At 42.8% G+C, this 22,064-nt stretch overlaps 1 protein-coding gene across 1 annotated transcript in view; it reads left to right on the top strand.

The window, feature by feature from the left end:
• Nucleotides 1-20,985, top strand: part of LOC146789866 (galanin receptor 2b-like) — a 279,263-nt gene extending 258,278 nt beyond the window's left edge. The window contains exon 2 of the mRNA XM_085630146.1: nucleotides 20,185-20,985. Within this exon, the coding sequence (XP_085486272.1) occupies nucleotides 20,185-20,932 (748 nt within the window). The 3' untranslated portion in view covers nucleotides 20,933-20,985. The remainder of the gene's footprint in view (nucleotides 1-20,184) is intronic.
• The last annotated feature ends 1,079 nt before the right edge of the window (nucleotides 20,986-22,064 follow it).

Here is a 22,064-nt window from a genome sequence, read left to right as displayed (position 1 = left end):
TGAAGATCATAAAAGCCTCTTGAATAAAGGTTTAAGATTTTGCCCAAATGAAAGATACAATTTTGTGAATGCCAGAATTAATCTTTACAAATTCACAAGAAAAGTTAAGTTGAAAAAATACTATGCACAAAAAACAAAAACGAAGAAAGGAAAAAGCTAACCCTTCACTATCAGAAATTACAACTAAGGATTTGACAAACTTACGTTCTCTAACCAGTTTGGAAATGGAAGCGTCTGGGTTAACAGCTCAACCAATAGAACATCTATCAGAAATAGATATATGTGAATACCTGTAGATTCCTACAGATCTGGCCCTGGAAAGCGCATGCAGATCTAAATAAAAATTCTGTCCTCTACTTCCAATAGGAAACAAAATTGATCTATTTTATGAAACTGTGACAGATGGACTAACAAAGATGGTATCCACTGAGGCAAAAAGGACAATCAAAACCAGACAAAAAAACTGGGCAACATTTGACTAATAAGGAATAGGAAGCCTTAACAGATGTCAAAGGCAGTGCTCAGGTTTCTTCACAGAGGCAGAATGATGCTAAATCCCCTTGCCCACCTCCCAGAACTAGCTGCATAATTTCAGCCGCTCCGGGCAGGGAGAAAGGGCGAATGGGACAGAGAAGAGACACTCGTGCACCTGGACTTCTCCTTAGATGGAAGTATTCCTGGAAACCTAATGCACAGATGAGACAACTATTTAATTCTGCACTTACTGTACATCCAACTTCTATCAATTAACCTTATCAGATTTCCTACCAGGTTTCTGCAGGAGTTCTGCCCCTCGTCTTTTCAGCAATTGTATGGCTGACTTTCGATTGAGACCTAATGCACAAGGAGATACAATTGGTTAAACAATCCCACTCTTCCTACTTCTCTCTTGTTTTCTACCTTGTTTTCCCTTCTCTCTCCTTACCATAGAACTTGGTCTCTAGCTTTCTGTCCTTGATAGGTTTTAGTTAATAGTATTTATTACAAGGACTATAGACTGATTTTACTTCTTTCTCAATCTTTGAACTTCTTGTTCTTGTAGACAGTTTCCTGGTCTTCTCAATTTTTAGCGCAGGCCCAACTTCTCAAGGAGACGCGCAAAAAAGGGACAGGGTAGGAAAACTAGGAAGGAAAGAAAAGGTAAAGTGCAAGGAAGGTAAATTGAGAAGCTTGAGCGCTGGGTTTAGTCTTGTGGTAAATATATACTGTGAAGATAGTCTCGGTCACATGTGCTTACTTGTACCGTATTGCTGCCTGCTCTGGGACCGGTCTCCTCAGCTCGACGGTAAGCCTACCAGAGCAAGGAGACCCTGCTGTAGCGTGGTAGTCAATTCCGCTATTAAGCGAGTGACTTCCTTCAACTCGCACACACCATGTACTTGAAGATTCCGTTTGTGGAAGTTTTTGGCACAACTCTGTCAGCCTAATTCTCCTCACAGCTCTAATTAAATAACACTGGAATTTACCAATCTTTACTCTAAAGACTTGTTCACCCTAGCAGACATAACAACCGCTTGAAACTAGAACAAATGCAGCGCACAGGAAGTTTTTTACTGAGGACGCGCTACAACCTTCCTCTCATGACTGAGGCTAAATTGAAGTGCGCGGTAGAATGTGCTCTGTTCCCACACAAAGCCTCCTCTCTCGCGAGATTTCAAACCCCCCCACTATTGATATTAAACAGTCTGGAAAGCACGGCGGCCATCTTGGAAAGGAGTCTGCCACCCACAAACTGTAATCCAGCTATTATGAAAAGAGGGTTTTGCAATTACTCAATGTTTGCCTACAGTCTTTTACTGTATTATACGAATATTTAGGCTTTTCATGACAACAGACCTGCAAAAAGATGAGAAGATTACCATTTATCCCAGTGATAAAGAGGAAATATTGTAATTATGAGTCGGGATAAATACCTGACAGAAGCCAACAGACAACTAAACAAAACAAATCATTACAAAAAACTTTCTGGGAATCCAATTAAAGATCACATGGAGTCTTTTTATTGTATGCTCATGGAGTGGCACAATAAAGGCCTTCTGGACTTAGAGGAATGCAACTATCTAAAAACCACACTTGCAATCATGCCTATCTATAATTTACTTTCTGCCTAAAGTGCACAAAGACATGATAAATCCTCCTGGCAGGCCCATAGTCAGTTCTATAAGTGCACTATTAGAAAATACCTCAAGATTTATTGACATATTTCTCTTCCCTTATGTAAAATGTCTTCCTTCATATTTATGGGATTCACAAGATTTCATGAGCAGAATACATGAGTTACCATGTGAATCAAACTACCATAAGGCAACCCTAGATGTTGTCTCATTTAGATGGGATTGAAGCGTGTAAACATTTCTTGCAGACTCGCTCAATTTCTTTGCTGGAACATTTAGATATGTTGTCAGAGATGATCGATTTTTGTCTTCATCATAATGTTTTCTTGCTTAATTATAAATATTCTTACAAGTACAAGGAATGCCCATGGGCACATCATTCGCACCTATGTACGCTGGGAAGCAGAAATAGCCAGGAGTGAACAGAACAAAAGCAATATGGAACAAATGATTCTATGGGTTCGCTTCATAGATGATCTCATCTTAATATGGTAAGGTAACAAATCAGACCTAGAATGTTTCTTAAGATCCCTGAACCAAAACAAATTTAAATTTGCAATTTACGTTTGATATTCAGGATAAAGAAATTTACTTCCTAGATATTAGGATTTATATTGAAGAAGAGAGAATCTGCACTAAGATGTACAGGAAACACACAAGCACAAGCACAAACGGTATACTGCATGCCAATAGTGGGCATCCCCTATCGCTCAAATGGAGTGTCGATTATGGGGAGTTCCCAAGGGTAAGAAGATGTTGCTCCGAGGAATCCAATTCAAAGGAACAAGTTGATGAGATGCTTGAGGTATTCCAAATGAGTGGATACCCAGAAATGATCCTATAGGATGCATTAAAAAGGGCAGGCCTGAAAAATCGGGAAACATTATTAAGGACTACAGAGAAAAATGTAGAAACAAAGAATGAAAATCACATCATTAGGGATATTGTGGATTATAATACAACAAGTAGGAAAGTAAAGAATCTACTAAAGGACAATTGGAAAATTCTGCAAAAGGAGGAAGATCTGAGGGATATTCTCCCCGAAATGCCAAACATCACTTATAGAAATGCTTTATCCCTAGGAGACCTGTTAATTTGTAGTTATATGAGGCCAATAATTGGAAACCAATGTGACTATTTGGCTTCCAATTTAAACGAAAGGCTTTTTCAAATGTGTTAAATGTAAAGCCTGTGGGCATGACCAAAACAAAACAGAATATGAGACTATATATGAAGGGAAAAATGAAATACATGAGCAAATTACATGTGAAACAGCGTCAGTAGAGTATGTTTTGGAATGCATCTGTGGAATGGAATATGTGGAAAATACAATTAATAAATGAAAGCTCTGTATATAACAACATTTGAGAGCGATAAAGAATCAAGATTTCCAATATGCTATGGCCACACATATATGGGAAACGCATGATGGAGGCTTAGAGAATATGAGATATTATGGCATCAAACATGTCATGACAAGACCTCGAAGAGGAAACAAGCAACTGGAGCTATGTTGAGAAGAATCTAAAAAGATTTTATTGATGGATACAGGGACTCCAAATGATCTGATTATGGACGCTGAATTGTACATTCATCTTTAGAGAGTGCCAGTTCTTATCCCTTTTTGCACTTTATAGTAACCAGCTGGCTACCATGTGCTAATAGAACACATTTGTCACATCACTTCTTTTTGCCCCCTCTTTTAACAAAATCTTCTATTTTTCATATGTATTGGGGAACTAGCACTGTATGCAATGATAATGATTTTTTATGATAGAGTTGTAAGTATATACAATAAATCAATATTTTTACAATTGGCTTATAATTAGCATACTGTAGGCAATCTTTGAATAGACTAGGAGAGATTAGAATATGCATCCAAGATGCAATTTCATATTGAGATGTGGCCAATACTTCATGCAATTTTCTATTTTTCTCTTCTCTCTGAATTGGGGAACCAGTATTGTGTGGAATAACAATGAATTCTTCTATATATAATGAGAGAGTTAGAACTATATACAATGAATTGGTATCTTATATTTAACTTATATCAGTGTACTGTATGCAGCTTTTGCACAGATTAGGAGAAACTATAGTTTACATTGATGATGCACTTTAACAATGACTGCTAACTATAACTACTGAATGTCTCTGATTTTGTACCAGTGAAATGTCAGTCTAACTAACACGTCCCTGTAAGCTTTTTTTTCAGTGAATAGATATATATTTACTAAAATACCAAAGGTTACAGGGACGTTATAGTTAGTGTCAGATTTTACTCATACAAAACCAGAGAAATTCAGCCGTTATAGTTAACTGAGATAAACATTAACTTGTGCCCCCACAATGCACTGCTTATGAACTCACCTATTAGATCACTCATGACAGGATCAGTGACATCTCAAATGACATCCCTGATGTCATCAGTGATGACATCAAGTGACTGTGAGTGTTTTTAAAAAGGTATTGAGTGTTACATATATATACCGAGGTGTATTGTGAATCAGTGGGCGTATGAGTGACTGTAAAGGATGACTAGGTGGATGCATGACTGACTGTATAAGTGAGTAATTAGATGTCTCAGTGAATGTATCGATGAGTGACTGATTGTGTGAATGTGTGTATTTATCTGTCAGTTGATATTTTATTGGGTGTATAAGTGTGTTAGCGGGTACATGGGTATGTGAATGGCTATATGGGTGACTGACTGGTTGTCTGACTAACTTTATGGTTGTCTGGGTCTCTGTGTGTGTGGGTGAGGTGGTATGTGACTGCCTGTATGGCAGAGTGAGTAGGTGAGTCAGTGGCTGTATAGGGTAGTGAGTGCATGTGTGCGAAGCTGTATGGGTGAGTTAGTGTCTGTATGGCTGTGTCAGCGATTCAGTGCTTGCATCAGTATGGGTGAGTAACTGGGTATGTGAAAAGCAGTATGGGTGAGTGACTGGGTATATGAGTGACTGTATGCATGAGTGAGTGAATGTGAGAGTGGCTATATGGATGAGCACATACTACTGACAGTGACTGTATAGGTGAGTGACTAGGGTTACTATTTCCATGAGTAAGTAAGTGTGTGTGTGTGTGTGTAACTGTTGAGGGGAGTAAGTAGCTGTATCACTGACTGTATGGGTGAGTGTCTAGGTGTGTAAGTAGTTCTATGGGTGACATACTCAATGTGTGAGCATTTTTATGGGTGTATGAGTGGATATGTCAATGGCTGTATTAGTGAGTGAGTGGGTGTATGAGTGACTATGGGTGAGCGAGTGGATTGGTGTTTAGATCTATGAATCAGTGAATGGGTGTGTAAGTACTGGTATGGCTCTAAGAATGGGTTTTTGAATGGTTGTGTGTGAGTGTCAGTGGGTTTATAAAAGATTCTATAGGGGTGTGAGTGGGTGCATCAGAGAAGCGGTGGATGATGTCTTCACTTATGTCATCAGTGATGTCATTTGAGATGCCATCAGTGATGTCACTGACCATGTCATGAGTGATGTAATATGTTAGGTCATAAGCAGTGCATTGCGGGGGCGTGAGTAATAGTTAACTCAGCTAACTAAACAGCTGAATTTCTCTGGTTTTGTATGAGTAAAATCTGACCCTAACTATAAAGTCTCTGTAACCTTTGTTTTTTTATAGTGAATTTCTAATGGGTTTTTTGAATTCTATTTGCTAACTATAACATCCTTGTAACCTTTGGTATTTTCAGTGAATTTCTAAGGTTTTTTAAATGCTAATTCCTAACTATAACTTCCCTGTAACTTGCTGAGATCTGATAGCAGGCCATGCCCCCTTTCCCCACCACTCTGCAAACACACCTCCTGACGCACTACTGGTAGGAGTATGAAGTCCCCTTGGCTATTGAGGGTCCTTGTGGACCAACTACCCCTCCTGTTACCTCCAGCAAGTCCCACACAGTGGGTTTGCTGAAAGGTTTTCAGTGGCCACGCCCTCTTTCTCTTCCACTCTGCAAACGTGTCTCCTGGTGCACTGATGACATTTGAGATATCATCAGTGATGTCATCAGTGATGTCACTGACCATGTCATGAGTGATGTAATATGTGACGTCAACAGCAGTGCATTGCAGGGGCGTGAGTTATAGTTAGCTCAACTAACTATAACAGCCAAATTTCTCTGATATGTACTAGTGAAATGTCCAACTAACTATAACATCCCTGAAACCAGTGTTTTTTTCAGTGAATTTCTGATGTTTTTTAAATTCTAATTTCTGACTATAACGTCCCTGAAACATGGTTTTTTCAGTGACATGTGCAGAAAGAGGAAGAAAGGCGCAGAAAGAAGCAAGAGAAGTGCAGAAAGAAGCAACAGAGGTGCAGAAAGAGGCCTACTTTGACTGTACCCTTCTACAGACTCATACAAAGTAGCCTAATCACTAATCCATCTCCCAAGATGTCTTAAACCTCACTTTTCTCTTGAAGGTTCACTATTCATCGACTTTTCAGAATGTTAGGCCTACCACATGTAAAATAGCAATCCTAACCATATCACTGTTGTAAGTCTGACCAAGTTTGTGAAGGTATGCATGTGTGTGTCTCTGTTTTTACCTAATGACATGTTACATTAAAAAAAATAAAAAAAACGAAATATCTGTATTTCAAACAGCATACTCTGTAAATTTGTGTACAAGAAGGTGCATGTATTTCTTTCTGCTCCTAATACAAGGCACATGCATATTCAATAGTAGATTTGAGGGGCTCTATAACACCTATATACATGACACATGTCTGCCTCTGCAACCGAGTGACAGAGCAGAACAAGCAAGATTTGACCACCTATAAGAGAAGCTACCCGCTTTTTAAACTACCATCTTCAGATCCATAACACCTGTGAGAATAGACATATACCTCAGTCATGAGAGCACGCAGACCTTTAAACTTAACAGCTTGCACTTCCCATTTCAATATAGAAACAGGCAAGAGAAGTACAGAAAGAAGCAAGAGATGTGTAGAAAAAAACAAGATAGATGTAGAAAGAGTAAGAAATGTGCAGAAAGAGGCAAGAGAAATGCAGGAAAAAGCAACTGAGGTGCAGAAAGAGGCAAGAGAGGTGCAGAAAGAGGCAAGGGAGGAACAGAAACAGGCAAGAGAGGTGCAGAAAGATAGAACAGGGGTGAAGAGAGAGGCAAGAGAGGTACAGAAAGAGCAGAGAAGGGTGTAGAAAGTGGTAAGATGGGTGTAGAAAGAAGCAACAGAGGTGCAGAAAGAAACAAGAGAAGTGATGAAAGAGACAAGAGAGTTGCAGAAACAGGCAACAGAAGTGCAGAAAGAGTCAAGAAAAGTGCTGAAAGTAGCAACAGAGGTGCAGAAAGAAGCAAGAGAAGTGATGAAACAGACAAGAGAGTTGCAGAAAGACACAACAAAGGTGCAGGAAAAAGGAAGAGAAGTGCAGAAAGAGGCAAGACAGTTGCAGAAAGAGGCAGGAGAGGTGCAGAAAGAGGCAAGTGAGATGCAGACAGAGGCAAGAGGGGTACAGAAAGAGGGAAGAGAAGTGCAGAAAGAGGGAAGAGAAGTGCAGAAAGAGGGAGGGGGGACAGAAAGGCTCGAGGGGTGCAGAAAGGGGCACGAGGGGTACAGAAAAGAGCAAGAGAAGTACAGACAGAAGCAAGAGAGGTGCAGAACGAGAGAAGAGGGGTAGAGAAAGAGACAAGATAAGTGCAGAAAGAAGCAACAGAGATGCAGAAAGGGTGAAGAGGGTTTGAGAAAGAGGAAAGAGGGGTGCAGATAGAAGCAAGAGAGGTGCAGAAAGAAAGAAAGAAGTGCAGAAAGAAGGAACAGAGGTGCAGAAAGAGGCAAGATGAGTGAAGAAAGAGAAAAAAGGGTACAGAAAGAGGCACAAGTGGTGCAGAAAGAAGCAAGAGAGGTGCAGAAAGACGCAAGATAAGTGCAGAAAGAAGCAGCAGAGATGCACAAAGAGGAAAGAATGTGGAGAAAGAGGCAAGAGAACTGCCAAAAGAAGCAACAGAGATGCAAAAAGAGGGAACCAGGTTGGAGAAAGTGGTCAGAGGGGTGCAGAAAGAAGTAAGAGTAGTACGGAAAGAAGCAACAGAGGTGCAGAAAGAGTCTCGAGTGGTGCAGAAAGACCTGCCACTGCAGTGTCTGTGTGTGCAGTTTTGAACTGCCATGTTGACCTGACAAGGGCACCCACCTGCCAGGCCGAAATGTTCCCTTTTTTCTACATATAGGTCATCACTAAGGTAGACCCAAGTTATACCCATTGGCAGGGTGCAGTGTATTTGAAAGGTAGGGCATGTACTAGTGTGTTTTACATGTCCTGATTTAGTTTTTCACTATTGCAAGGACTATCGCTCCCATAAGTTATCATTTGAGCTGCCTTGTAACCTCTTACAAATATAACTTCCAATTGGGAAGATATCGAGATTTGGAATTTGGAGACGCTGAATTCACAATTTAAAAATACATCTTTTTGTGAAGTTAATTTATAAATTGCGTGTTCGAAAATGTCACTCTTAGAAAGTGAGCATTTTCTTGCTTTACCATTGTGTGACTCTGCCTGCCTGTGGTATCCACATCTGAGGGAGGGTGACTGTTGGCTGTTTGTGTATTCACTCAAGACAGTCACACAAAGGGAGCTGAGGTGTAACCTGCATATCCTGATGGCCCAGCACCAGGTTGATGGGTCTTCCTCAGCTAGAGTGGTAGGAGGAATTTTCACTGACACCTGAGTAGGGCCGTGCCTGTCCCTACACAAAGCTGCCTCCATCCCCCTGTAGTGTGTCTGAAGCCAGGTCAGGGAAAGGCAGGATTTTGTGCAATGTAAAGACTTCCCCTTGAAGCTTGCCTCCTTCAAAGGCAGAAACTGGTATAAGTACCATAGCTGTGACACCATAACTTATGAACACTTCTGAACTAAGAGAACATTCTGCCAGGAAGAAAACTGGATGCTGTAGTGGGGGTACTGCCACTCTGCTTGTTGCTTTGTTGTGCTGGCCTCCTACTTGCTGCTCCTGTTCTGGAGTGAAAGGATGAGATTTTGCTGTCTTCATCCTGCTTCCAAAGTTTTCCAAGGGCTTTTGTGTGTTTGCCTCTTGTTAAGAAGTCGAAGGGCCATCAAAGACTTCACCTGCAGCCCTTGAACACCTCTGCTGGGAATTGATGCAGCGCCTGCCATGCAGCTGAAAGATTGCTGCAACCCATGTCCCCCCACCATGTCACCAACATCTGTGGCACACGATCCGACTCCGACGCAGGCTCTGCTGTGCAGAGGAAAAAATAGAACCATCACCTGCTTTGTGGCTGGGAAATCGTTGCAGCGCCTGTCCCGCCACATCAACCCAGCGTGTCTGAATTCTCAAAGCATCTTCCCTGTGCGCCTACTTCTTCATCAACGTTGCCCAGCAGTTAGGAACTGAGGCTGTGTGTCCGGAGATCGACGCATCACCTCTCCTGACTGTAAGGAAACCACGCATCACCTCCCCTGCACTGCAGTAAGGAACTGATTCATCACCTTCTCTGGCAGTAAGGAACTAATGCATCACCTCCCCTGGGAGTAAGGAATCGATGCATCGCATTGCTTTTCTGAGAATCACCTCCCCATCACCTGTTTTCATCTTTGATTTTGATGCATCCCAGGTACTTTGTGATAAAAGTGATGCATCCATAGTTTCTTATGGACTGAACTGTTTTGAACTTTTTAAAAGTGATATCTTTAATTGTGTATGTTTGATTTTTGTCACTTTGTTCATGTTTCTTTCAGATAAATATTGGTTATTTTACTAAACTGGTGTGGGCTCATTTTATAGTGTTTTCACTGTGTTACTGTGTGTGTATGTACAAATACTTTACACATGGCCTCTGAGAAAAGCCTGATTGCTTGTGCCAAGCTACTAAGGGGGTGAGCAGGGGTTATCTTAGCTGTTTGACTCTCTTACCCAGACTAGAATAAGGGTCCCTACTTGGACAGGGTGCAAACCTCTGCCAATTAGAGACCCCCATTTCTAACAGCCCCCATTCAACAAATCTCAACAAAACTTTGAGGAACTATTCTTTTTTCTACATTGATGGAGTATAGAAAGTTTCACAGTGATTGGTCCAGGGGAAAGATGAAAAGGGGTTCCCAAAGCACTTTTGGGCACCAATGCATTCTTCTATGGATTTTGTACTCCTGCGTAGCGGCCAAACACCCAGTCAGATTTTAATGACATTAGGCAGGATTACACATTATGATGTGCAGATGATCCTTTTGGGTACTACAGGTAAGTAGGGAACATATTTTGTAAGTAATGCACCATTTTAACTTTTTGATATCTGTTGTTACAGTACTTTTGTGAAATTTCACAGAATGTTGCGGTATTTTGCGGAAGTACTGTGGTACGACAAGTCATTATGTGATTGGCTAGTGACTGCCTTTACAAACATTAAAGTATAATAACAATGGGGTAACCCTATGTCCCTCAGAACCTGGGTGTGTTTAGCAGAAAGCTACAATGGTTCCATCGGGTGTGGGAAATTGCTTACATATTACAGAATGAATCATCCAAATAATTTAAATGCAACATTTGCACAAAAGAGTAAGATGGCCAAAAAAGGACAACGATATATGCAGAGTCATAAGAATTTACTGTTTTTCTGAATCAAAAATGTTTTTGAATTTTTCATGTGGCTGTCTGCAATTCAATAAAAACAGGGTGACGGTACGTTCAAGTGACAAAAGTGCTCAATTGACATGGGCGAACGAGTGTTATATACACATTGGTGAAGACAAAATATAAATTCTATGTACAAGAAATAAAGAAGAAGCAATTCTCTGATGTGGCCAGTATGTTGGTCAATCAAGTGTCTCTGTTGGGGTGCAAGTATATTTTACAGTTTGGACCCAGAGACCCCGGTAAAACTGGACCACTATAGATCATCAACGTTTCGACCCTGACATAGGCGCAATTAATAAAGCGTCATGGTGGGTCTTCCTCAGGACAGGAGAATAACCAGACAGCCTAAAAGAAAATTAATTCAGCTGTGTCAGAGATGTTCCAGCTTAAGGTATCAAATTAGTGACAGTGGGTGAGGATACTTATCGATCAAGTTGTTAATCAATTGACCGGACAGTAGCGCAACGTGGTTTTAGTCAACATGAAGCCCCTAAAACAACCAAGGGTGAATCATTAGACTGGTGACTTCTACAGGAGGCCTGTGAATCATTAGATAGGTGACTGCAAAAAGGGGGCCCGTAAGAGGGAAAAGTCTTACCTAAATAAATTGAGGTATAGGAAGACGGCTGGTGGCACCAAAAGGTTGCCTTCGGAATCTGAAACTAAAGAGTAGTGTTTGCTTTTAAAAAGTGGTCAGTTACAGTAAGTAGGCCAACAACCATTTGCGGATCAGCAAGACCTTACCTGATTGACAGTGGATCGTTGCAGCGGTGGATCTGCAAACTAGGGCAGAATTGCACACAAAGCGAATGAAAGCGTACAAGGTAATTGATATATTTTTGTGGAAAAGATCGCCTTAGCGATTAAACCCGTTAAGGTTTAAAAAGTTACCTCTCTTTATTACTTGGAGCATTTCCTCGCCCGGTGGAGATGCGTTGACATTGTCCCTGGCAAATAGGAGGATAAAATAGGGCATCAATATACAAAGGTGAGGGTGAAATTAATGAAAAGCTGGAGCGAAAAAGCTCCGACAAAGACATTCCGCCGATGTCACATTGTGAAGTGCATCCGCTTACCTGATGGACTGGAGCACTCCAGTCTCAATAATAGCAGTCTCCAGTGGAAGTGCTCGAGTGTCGGTACATGAAGGAAATGAGCAGGTACGTCCTACGTCGAAGCGACATACATCGGCATGCACAGTTACCCACAGCAGCTAGATGTAGCTGTCAGGAGAAATGCAGTCAAAATAACTGTGTGCTATTCAGATAGTCATTTGATCAGGCGGCTTCATTGAATTAATAGTAGTAGCTGGGATGAATATCTGATGGTATAAATTCTGATGTATTTACACAAGAAGAGAATATGCATGTGTGTGCTAATGCGGATATAAAAATGGTTGGTCCCAACCCTGGATTCTGAAATTCACAAGCTCATTTCTCTTACACATTGACACTACATATACAAATGTAAGGCATATATTGTAACATTTTGATAGAGAGGTGATGCTTGAGTAAGAAGAACATTCTCATGACATAAATATTGTACAGCGTCATACATATAGAAATTGATTCACAAATTGTGAGATGTAACCAGATGTTGACAAGCAAAAACATATTGAATGTGTCATGTTGAGGAGACACTGTCATACAAAGGTTGTATTGTGAGGTGAATAAACACAGAAACTGACCAAAGGCGCTAACCAATTGACATTGAAAACCAGACTGTCTGCACCATATGCCACAATAGCAAATATATACATTGCGACCGCGGTGAAGGCAGTCGCATCAAAATTCGGGCCGCTGGACTTCCAACTTCTGGTCAAGCGTTCCTGCTTCTGCCACGTTACCGGTCAGATGAGAGTTCGACCGGCATTGTAATCAGGCCCTATATTTTGCAAATATGGGCCTGATTACAAGTTTGGTGGATAGGATACTCCTTCACAAATGTGACTGATATCCTGTCCGCTGTATTGCAAGTTTCATGGGATATAATGGAATTGTAATTTGGCAGACAGTATATCCATCATATTTGTGACGGAGTAACCCTGTCCACCAACCACAAAATCAGACCCACAGTGCACTACGGTGTATTTTCAATTTTTAACATATGTAAATCTTCTCAAAAAAGTCTATGGAGTACAGCGGAAATACCCAAAAATTACCACGCTACTTAGAAGCAATTTTTTAAAAAAGCGCAGTTCTTTCTAAAGTGCTGAAAAAATATATGGAAAGTTATGAATGCATTTCTCTATTTATTATCACTTTTATAAAGTGGTAGTAGGTAGCAAACAAATGTAAATCGTAATACTTTCGTATATATAAGGCCCTAGCCCAGAACACGGCAAAAGTGTGCTGAAAACTACATGGCTGCCGTTTTCACATTTTGCAAAGGCAGCCTTTAGCCAAGCAGATACTACCTTCTTATTGGCATGTACCAGGACTTTGTTAGGAACACAGTCAGGGACCTGGGCAAGGACTGGGACCTGGGTAGAAAACATACAATGCACAGAAAGAGTAGTATAGCGCTGCCCAGTATCACACAGGTAGTCAGAGGAGACAAAGGGATCCAAAGGGGAAGCCTGTACAAGTGAACAAGATGGGTAAGACTCAGAAAGGAAGGGCACTCACGAGGCAATTTAGCATTCAGCATAACAAAACTACCCAGGACGAATATGCAAGACATATATATGAAAGCACTCGGTAAGACTGAAGCTCAGAAAGTTTCTCACCCACAATTACTGTTACAGATACTGACTGCAAATACCCACACATAGGATATGCATGCAAAGGCAGGGTCTGTGGAGCTTATACCTATGGTGATGCTATAAATGTAACTCATAACCAATACTCACAGTGAACAAGAAACACCACCTAGGTATTCAGCTGTGCCCATGGATCCTGGTGATCAAACAGGAACACGCAAGGCAGTAACAACAAGGTGGTAGAACTAAACACAAGCACAATAGACAAGGAGCTAGCAAGGAGGAGTGCTTAACAGGAAAGGAAGGAAATCACCGTGCACACTTGGCAGAAAGCAGGTAACAAACATACAAGGCAACAGAAGCAAGACAGCAGAATAGAAAGACAGCAAACTAGGAACTGGAACCAAGGAAATGGGAAGAAAGGTAGGGACTGTAAAAGGATATACAGAAGGGGAAGAGCACCGACAGTGAAGCTCTGCCTTGTGCATAGTTCTACGGCTATTTTTAATTATTAGTAACTTGTGAATATATTTTTAAACTTGTATTGACTTTTACTCTGGTCCACTCCCTTTTAGCAGAACTGTTTTTAAGCCTGCATGAATTTGAATCTGTTCTGAATCTATTTTGCACTGTAACTGTGCACTCCCTCTTAACAGAATCCTTTTTAAGCCTGCATGAATTTGAATCTGTTCTGAATCTGTTTTGCACTGTAACTCGAATTTTGCTCACCTTGTAAGGGATCCTGCTTTTCCCCTTGCAGGAACCATAGAGTGCGAGTGGGACTCGCCTACCATAGAGTTTTGGTTGAGGCTAGAGGTCGGTGGTCTAGTTGCCGACTCCACCTCTCATTTAAATGTTCAATCCGGGCCGGACGTGCAACGGACGCGCCATTGGCGCGCTGAAGGCACTCCGAAGGCAAGCCCGTCTGCGCGCGTCCGTGCCCAACCGGGACCAGGGCCAGAAATTCTGGTTCATATAACCCAGGTACCTACATATACTCTAGAGAGCAGCTACTAGAAATTAGGTCCCCACCATATCAACCCTGTGCGCCCCAGGTAGGAATAGACAATTCCATGGTTCCATGCCTCACTTGTCGTTATAAGACCACTATTAATACTGGCTTGACAAGCCAAGGGTGGGTCAATACAGATAAAGAAGGTAGCTGGAAGATGGGACTGATAAATGCTCATTCTATGGTAAAACATCTATTTGATATCAGAATCACACTGGAGGAAGAGCCTTTAGACATATTGCTTGTGACTGAAACCTAGCTTAACACTAGCTGAGGCCCTGATATCCATCTTGCCCTTCCCCCCGGCTATCAGCTACAAAGACAGGACCATATAGATAGAGTCGAGGGTGGTGTTGCGGTCATTTATAAAGATGCATATAAATGCACCTTATCCAACTTTACGCTTCCTGAATGTGAAAGCGCCCAGTTCAGTATAGCCTTATCTCCCACCAACACATTCTCAGGAGTACTGATCTATAGGCCCCCAGGCGCTAGTAGCAGATTTTTAGAGGCATTACCTGATCAACTATCCAGTCTTACAATAGAGAAGACCCGACTGACAATCCTCGGCGATTTTAATCTTCATGCAGACGAGCATGACTCCAATCATGTTAGACAGCTGCATGGCGACATGGAAGCATTGCAATTTGCCCAACTTGTAACTCTACCTACCCACGATAAAGGCCATATTTTGGATCTAATTTTTCTAATGATCCACAACTCATAGTTTCTAAACCCCTGCCAGTACCCTGGTCAGATCATTGTTTGATTACGTTTACTTTACCTAGGCCTCTGCAAATGCAGACACCTCTAGCTCAGAGTATTACTAAGAGGAGTTGGTCTAAAGTGGACCCTAAAACATGGCAAACCACCCTCAAGGAAAATTCCCCTATTCTCTCAGGGAACCTGGAAGTTAAATACCAGCAGTGGGAAGACTGGATTACCCAATCTGCTAATATCTGTGCACCTAAAAGAACCTTTGATAGCAAACCTCTCTCTAAAATCTCCCCATGGTACAATGAGCAGCTCCAGGCACTAAAAAAAAATACAAAAAATTAGGGAGAGGTTGGAGGAAAAATTATGACCCCTCTCTCAAATCTGACTATAAATTGCTAATCAGGTTATACCATAATGAAATGAAGACAGCCCCACCCAAATTTTATGGGGAAAAAATAGCCCGGGCAGTAAACTCCCCATAGGAATTGTTTAAGGTAGTAAAAACCCTGTCCAACCCACACGAAAATACAAATGCCCTTCTCACTTCCATTAAAAGATGCAATAACATCGCAGCCTATTTTTCCAACAAGGTGACAGAAATCTACGATCAATTCCCAAAAAACAGAAAACCCACCATTGTTACAATGGTTAAACTGCCCCCTACCTCTTCCCTGGATCATTTTCCCAGATTAGAGGAAGAGAAGGCCCAACAGCTTCTTAGGACAATCAAATTGGGCTCTCCATTGGACCCAGTGCCCCCTCGTCTCCTATTGGACGCACTCGATATTCTTTCACCTTCTTAACCTCTCACTAGATTTGGCGCTAGTTCCAAAAACCTGGAAACATGCTATCATCAAGCCACTCCAAAAGAAAGCCAACCTTGATCCGACAATGTTGAATAATCTCTGCCTTATCTCCCTTCATCCCTCAGTCCGACTTTGTTTAATGTCTATGTCCGTCAGTTGGCTGAGGTGGTACAGGAATTTGGAGTATCGGTAGTGTCATATGCCGATGACACCCAGCTAGTGGTGTCTTTTTCTAATGGCCCTGAAGTTAGAAATAACCAACTACCCATTTGTCTGGAGAGAGTGGTGAGTTGGATGTCCAACAGCTGCCTGAAGCTGAATGGGGGAAAATGGAGCTCATGTTGCTCGGAGATCCGGGCATCCACTCACCGCTGATACACTGGCCCAAATGCATGGGAGATCCTCCCATTGCCAAATCCACCATAAAGAACCTGGGGATTTGGCTGGAGGACTCGCTGACACTGGACTGTCAATTCAGGGAACTCTCAGGGTTTTGTTTTTCCCTGCTTAAGATGTTAAGGAAAATCATTGATATAATCCCGGAGCACCTTAGGAAAATTGTGATTCAATCCCTCCTCATCCCACGTTTGGACTAAGGAAATTCCCACTATCTGGGTTCACCTAAGTACATCACTAGGATGCTGCAAGTGGTACAGAATGCAGCTGCTAGGCTTCTGTTGAAGAGCCCCAACTGCATCGCTGCTAAAGAAGCACTTAAACAGCTCCACTGGCTGCCTGTTGAGGCTAGAGTAAAGTTTAAAACTCTTTGCATAGCTCATAAAGATATTAACAACTCTGGACCCGAAAAACTGAGGAACCTTATATCCAGGTACGTCCCAGCCAGGCATCTTAGATCTGCCCATCAACAGCTCCTCAAGACTACTAGGGATAAAAAAGCCAGATGGGGAGGCAGATCCTTCGCCCATCTGATACCTAGGCTGTGGAATGCCCTCCCACTGGAAATTTGAGCCGCCCCTCACGAATTGGCCGTTAGGAAAAATCTGAAAACCTGGCTTTTTCCACACTAATTATGCGTTGGCTCAGCTTGTCACTGTCAGTATCCTGCTAGCGCTGGGAAGCCCTTGGCCAGCCATGCACTTTGCAAATTCATTAAATAGAAATAGGCTACAAGGGTATACTAGAATAGTGCAGGTTAAGGAATCAAGAAAACAAGGTAGCATAGAAGGAGGTGCTGGGGCAGGGACAAGAATTGAGCTAAGGCTCAGGAGTCAAATTAGCACTGCTGCCAGTGCTAGTTCAGGAACAGGGAATTTTTAAAGCTTCAGGAATCAAGGTAGCACTGCAGGCAGAGCTAGTTCAGGAACAGGGAATTACTAAAGCTTCAGGAGTCAAGGTAGCACTGTAGGCAGTACTGGTTCCAGGAAACAGGAAATAGCTACAGCTTTGGAAACAAGGAGTCAAGAGAGCATTGCCAGCAGTGCAAATCAGGAAGAAATAGCTGAAGCCCAAGAACAGGAACAAAGAATAACTATAGCTCAGGAACTCAGGAAACAAGGTAGCACTACAGGCAGTGCTAATTCAGGCACAAGGAATAGCTATAGCTCAGGAACTCAGGAAACAAGGTTTGGTCTCACCGGAAAACAGCTACAAAGACCAACCCTGGGCTGAAGGGAGCTCGGGCTTAAAAGAGCTTACAATAAGTACATGCATCAGGTGTGAGCAGGCTAGCAGCAGCCAGCCACAAGTGAGCTGAATTCCTCCACCCATCCTTGGCCTGCAGTGGTGGAGACAAAGCAGTGAGCAGGAGATTATAGGTAATGGAGTTTCCAGCATGAGCAGACTGGCTTCCACAAAGCCCGGCATGGATTGGGAATGGATGTCAATGCCTAAATAGTGTCCAAATGCCTGGAAGTCAGGATATGCATGCAGGGGAGTGTCTGGAAGCATAATAGAACACTGGAAAGCCCCACAATTTGGCCCCCTGGTGGTGGGCACGAGAGCACAGGGAGTGAATCGTGACATCTACAGCACTCCACCATACGCTATTCCACTCCACTCCATACCAATCCATTGTACCCCACTCCAATCTATGCCACTTATTCCACTCCACTCTACTGCCCACTATTCCACAGTACAGGAACTACATTCTACACCACTACACTCTATGCCACTCTACTGAATTTCACTCCAGTCTAACCATTCCACTGTGTACCGTACTCCACTCCTCACTATGACACTCCACTCTATGTCGCTCCACTTTATGCTATCACACTTTTCACCAGTACACTCTAAATCACCAGACTACCTCACTGCACTCTACACTAATCCACTGTAAGCCACTCCGCTCCATGCTAATCTACTGTACGCCACTCCAATCTACCACACTCAACTCCACACCACTATACTTTAAGACACCTCACTGTACGCTGCTACGTTGTACGGCACTCCATTCCATGACACTGCAGGGAACGCCACTACACTGTACGCCCCTCCACTATACGCGACTCTATTCTATGCACTTCTACTATACACAACTCCACTATATAGCACTACACTCTAAGCTATTCCAGGTTATGCTATTCCCCTCTATGACACTCCACTCTATGTCACTACATTCTATGACACTCCACTGTACACCACTCCAGTGTACAACCCACAAGTGTATGCTACTCTCCTCTACGCTATTACGATACACTTTACCCCACTGTAGTCTACCGCACTCCACTCTAAGCTATTCCACTCTATGACTGTACTGTACACCACTTCACCGTTTGACACTACAGTCCACACTACTCCACTGTGCGGCACTTCACTCTATTCTACCCCACTGTGCTCTGTTCCACTGTATGCCTTTCCACTCTACGCCACTCCACTCTATACTATTCCACTGTATGCCACTCTACTGTACGCCACCACACTGAACACTATTCCACTCTACACCACTCCATTCTACGCTACTCCGCTGTATGCAGCTCCACTCCAATCTATGTCACTAAATTTTACACTATTCCAATCTACGACACTTCACTCTACGCCACTCTACACTATTAGACTGCATGCAACTACACTCTACTCCACTCCACTATAACCCACTGCACTCTACAACACACCACTCTTCGCTGTCCACTTTATGCCAATGTTCTTGATGCCTCTCCACTCTTTGCCACTCCAGTCTGCACCACTCTATTGAGTGACACACAACTCCACCCCACTCAGCTGTACTCTATTCCACTCTATGCAACTGTACTGTACACCAGTCCACTGTACCCTATTCGACTTTGTCAATCCAGTCTATGCCAAACCACTGTATGCCTCTTTACTGTACACTATTCCACTGTACGCCACTCAACTATATACTACTCATATCGATGCCACCCCACTGTACACTACTTCACTCTACACCATTAGACTCCATGCTATTTCACTCTAGGCCTGTCTATTCTATGGCACTCCAGTCTATGCCACTTCACTGTACGCCACTACAATCTACGCTACTCCAATGTACACTTTTCTACTGTACTTAACTCCAGTGTACGCCACTTCACTCAGAGCTATTACACTGTATGTCATTCCATTCTAAGTCACTCCACTCCCGCTTCATTAATATTAATTTAGCAGGTCGTTTTGCAACTCTTTGCATATGCACAATTTACAATGTAACCTTTTAGTGCACATGTTGAATTCAAATTGCATACCATTCATCTATTCACAAATCATTCAATGAGCAAATTTTGCAGCCTGGTTTACTAATGGGCCTATTTCAACAGGCTCAATTTTTTAAAGGACGAAAATGATGAAAGTGTAAAGCATTTTAGGAGAAGGAATTTGACAAGAGATAGTGAGAAAAAATATAAAATTAGAACGTACACAGAAGTGGAAAGGAGAGAAACCTAATATAATTACGAGAGAGTACAAATAAAGATGTTTCATAGGATGAATAGAAGGGAGCTAGACCTCAAATTGAAAATCGGAAAAAGGGCTTGCAGGAGAAGACCATGAGTGACAATTCTTGTAGAGGAGTAAGCAAGGCATAGATATGAATAACCAGAGAGGAGCAACTAAGAGAGGATGCCCCTCAAGGGAGATAGAGAAAAAAGCACTACAGGTGAGAAAAAAGTAAGAAAATGTGTATCTCTGGAGAGGAGGGATTACAAAGAGAGGAGGAATTGGTGGGAAGTGTTGAATTAAGAGCACTTTTTCTGATGTAAAAAAAATGACAGCTTGCTTTAAATATATGTTTTTTTATCCACAGGTACCTGGCTATCCGATACCCGCTGCGGTCTCGAGAACTGCGCACTCCCTGCAATGCTGTGGCAACTATGGCAGTCATCTGGGGCCTCTCTGTGCTCTTGGCTGGGCCTTATCTGAGCTACTATGACCTGCTGGAGTATGGGTCCAGTCACTTCTGCATGCCAGGCTGGGTGCCCTGGAACCGCAAACTCATGGATACAGGTACATTTGTGCTGGGATATGTCCTGCCAGTGCTAGTTGTCAGCCTGTCCTACACTCGCACCATCAAGTTCCTCTGGACGGCTGTGGACCCTTTGGAGGACATGTCCGAATCTAAGAAAGCCAAGCGCAAGGTGACCAAGATGATCATCATTGTAACCGTGCTCTTCTGCCTCTGCTGGCTGCCGTATCATGTGGTGGTTCTCTGCTACCTGTATGGCGACTTCCCTTTCAACCAAGCGACCTATGCCTTTCGTCTCCTCTCCCACTGCATGGCCTATGCCAACTCCTGTCTCAACCCTATTGTCTATGCACTGGTCTCCAAGCACTTCCGCAAGGGTTTCAAGAAGGTCTTCAGCTGCCTGCTGCGGAAAGAGGGACGCAACAAGATCCATGTGGTGCATGTGGCCAACACAGTGCCTGGCTTCGAAGCCGCTTCCACGGAGGTGTCACAGATGAACGAGGAGAATGGAAGGCAGCATGGGTGTGAGCTGGGGCAGAGACCACTGGGGACACCTTCTGAAATCTCAAGGCCTTCCTGCATCCCTTAACTTCAGGAGTAGAGCAAATGTTCTGAGAGACACTTGGACATAGCTGACGCTCTACAGTGGCAAATAAACTTCTTGGACAAAGGTCTCATCGCCCAGGCTGATGGGCTCCAAGACCTGCCATTGGAGTGTCTGCTGAACTTAAATATTCATGCTTTGGACGGAATGTCGGTCAGCCCAACTGAACCTTTAATCTCTAGGTAATAAGGAAAACCAATGACGGTGAGGTGGCTTGCAATATAGAAACATAGTGCCAAATAACTTGTACACTTCAGGCACTGGGCTGTGCCTTGGGCCAGTGTGTCAGGAGGTGATGCTTTCGGTCAATGCCTGCACAGTCTGATGGGTCCATGCTGCTGCTTCCATAAAGTGTTTCAAAAGACCTTGGCCCTGAGATTGACTTAGTCATATATAGGTGTAGCCCTTATGAGCTCCAGGAGCGATGGAAGGAGCTGTGTGTCTATGAATCCTAAGTAAGGAAGGGCATGTGTTAAACATCCCTAAAAGATTGAAGCAGGATAGGCGTTGGGATGACACAGTCACCGCTTCCACGCAGCCTAGTATCATAGGTGAAACAGCTGGTCTTGCCTTTTTATACAACATGATTTCTGATCATATGCTTATACAATACTACAATTCCCAGAATGCAAGGTTCTATTAGCAGAAATGCAGGTTTCGGAAAATGTGTTGTGCAGGATACGAGGTCAGTGGATAGCTATGTAGACTAGAATGGAGACTTGGAGGGTCCTCCCAATGTGTCCGGCACATATCACTGTCTCTCAGTAAGAACCATTTTGTAATAGTGCAATAACTGTTTTACACTGTTGACATTCTGTTCACTGGTGCACACACAGAAGAGAAGAATGTGCATAAGTGTGAATGCACGTCTGGTCGTATTGGGCCAATTGGAGGCAACCATTTTGAGTGTGCAGCCCTGCAGGCCCTCTGACAAACTTGTGCAAAATACAGGATTACAAACGGTCTGAAATATGCCATTCTACAAAGTCTGACAGCCCTGGTGGACACTGAGTTTGCAACTGGTTACTATGGTAAGTATGGTTAAAAGTGTTGTTCTCCAGTGAATTCTGACCCACAACACCTCCTACCTTAAATGCCACATACGTCCTAAGAGAGG

This window comes from Triturus cristatus, chromosome 10 (assembly GCF_964204655.1).
Source record: "Triturus cristatus chromosome 10, aTriCri1.1, whole genome shotgun sequence".
NCBI lineage: Eukaryota > Metazoa > Chordata > Amphibia > Caudata > Salamandridae > Triturus > Triturus cristatus.
This window is presented reverse-complemented; position numbering and strand designations above follow the sequence as displayed.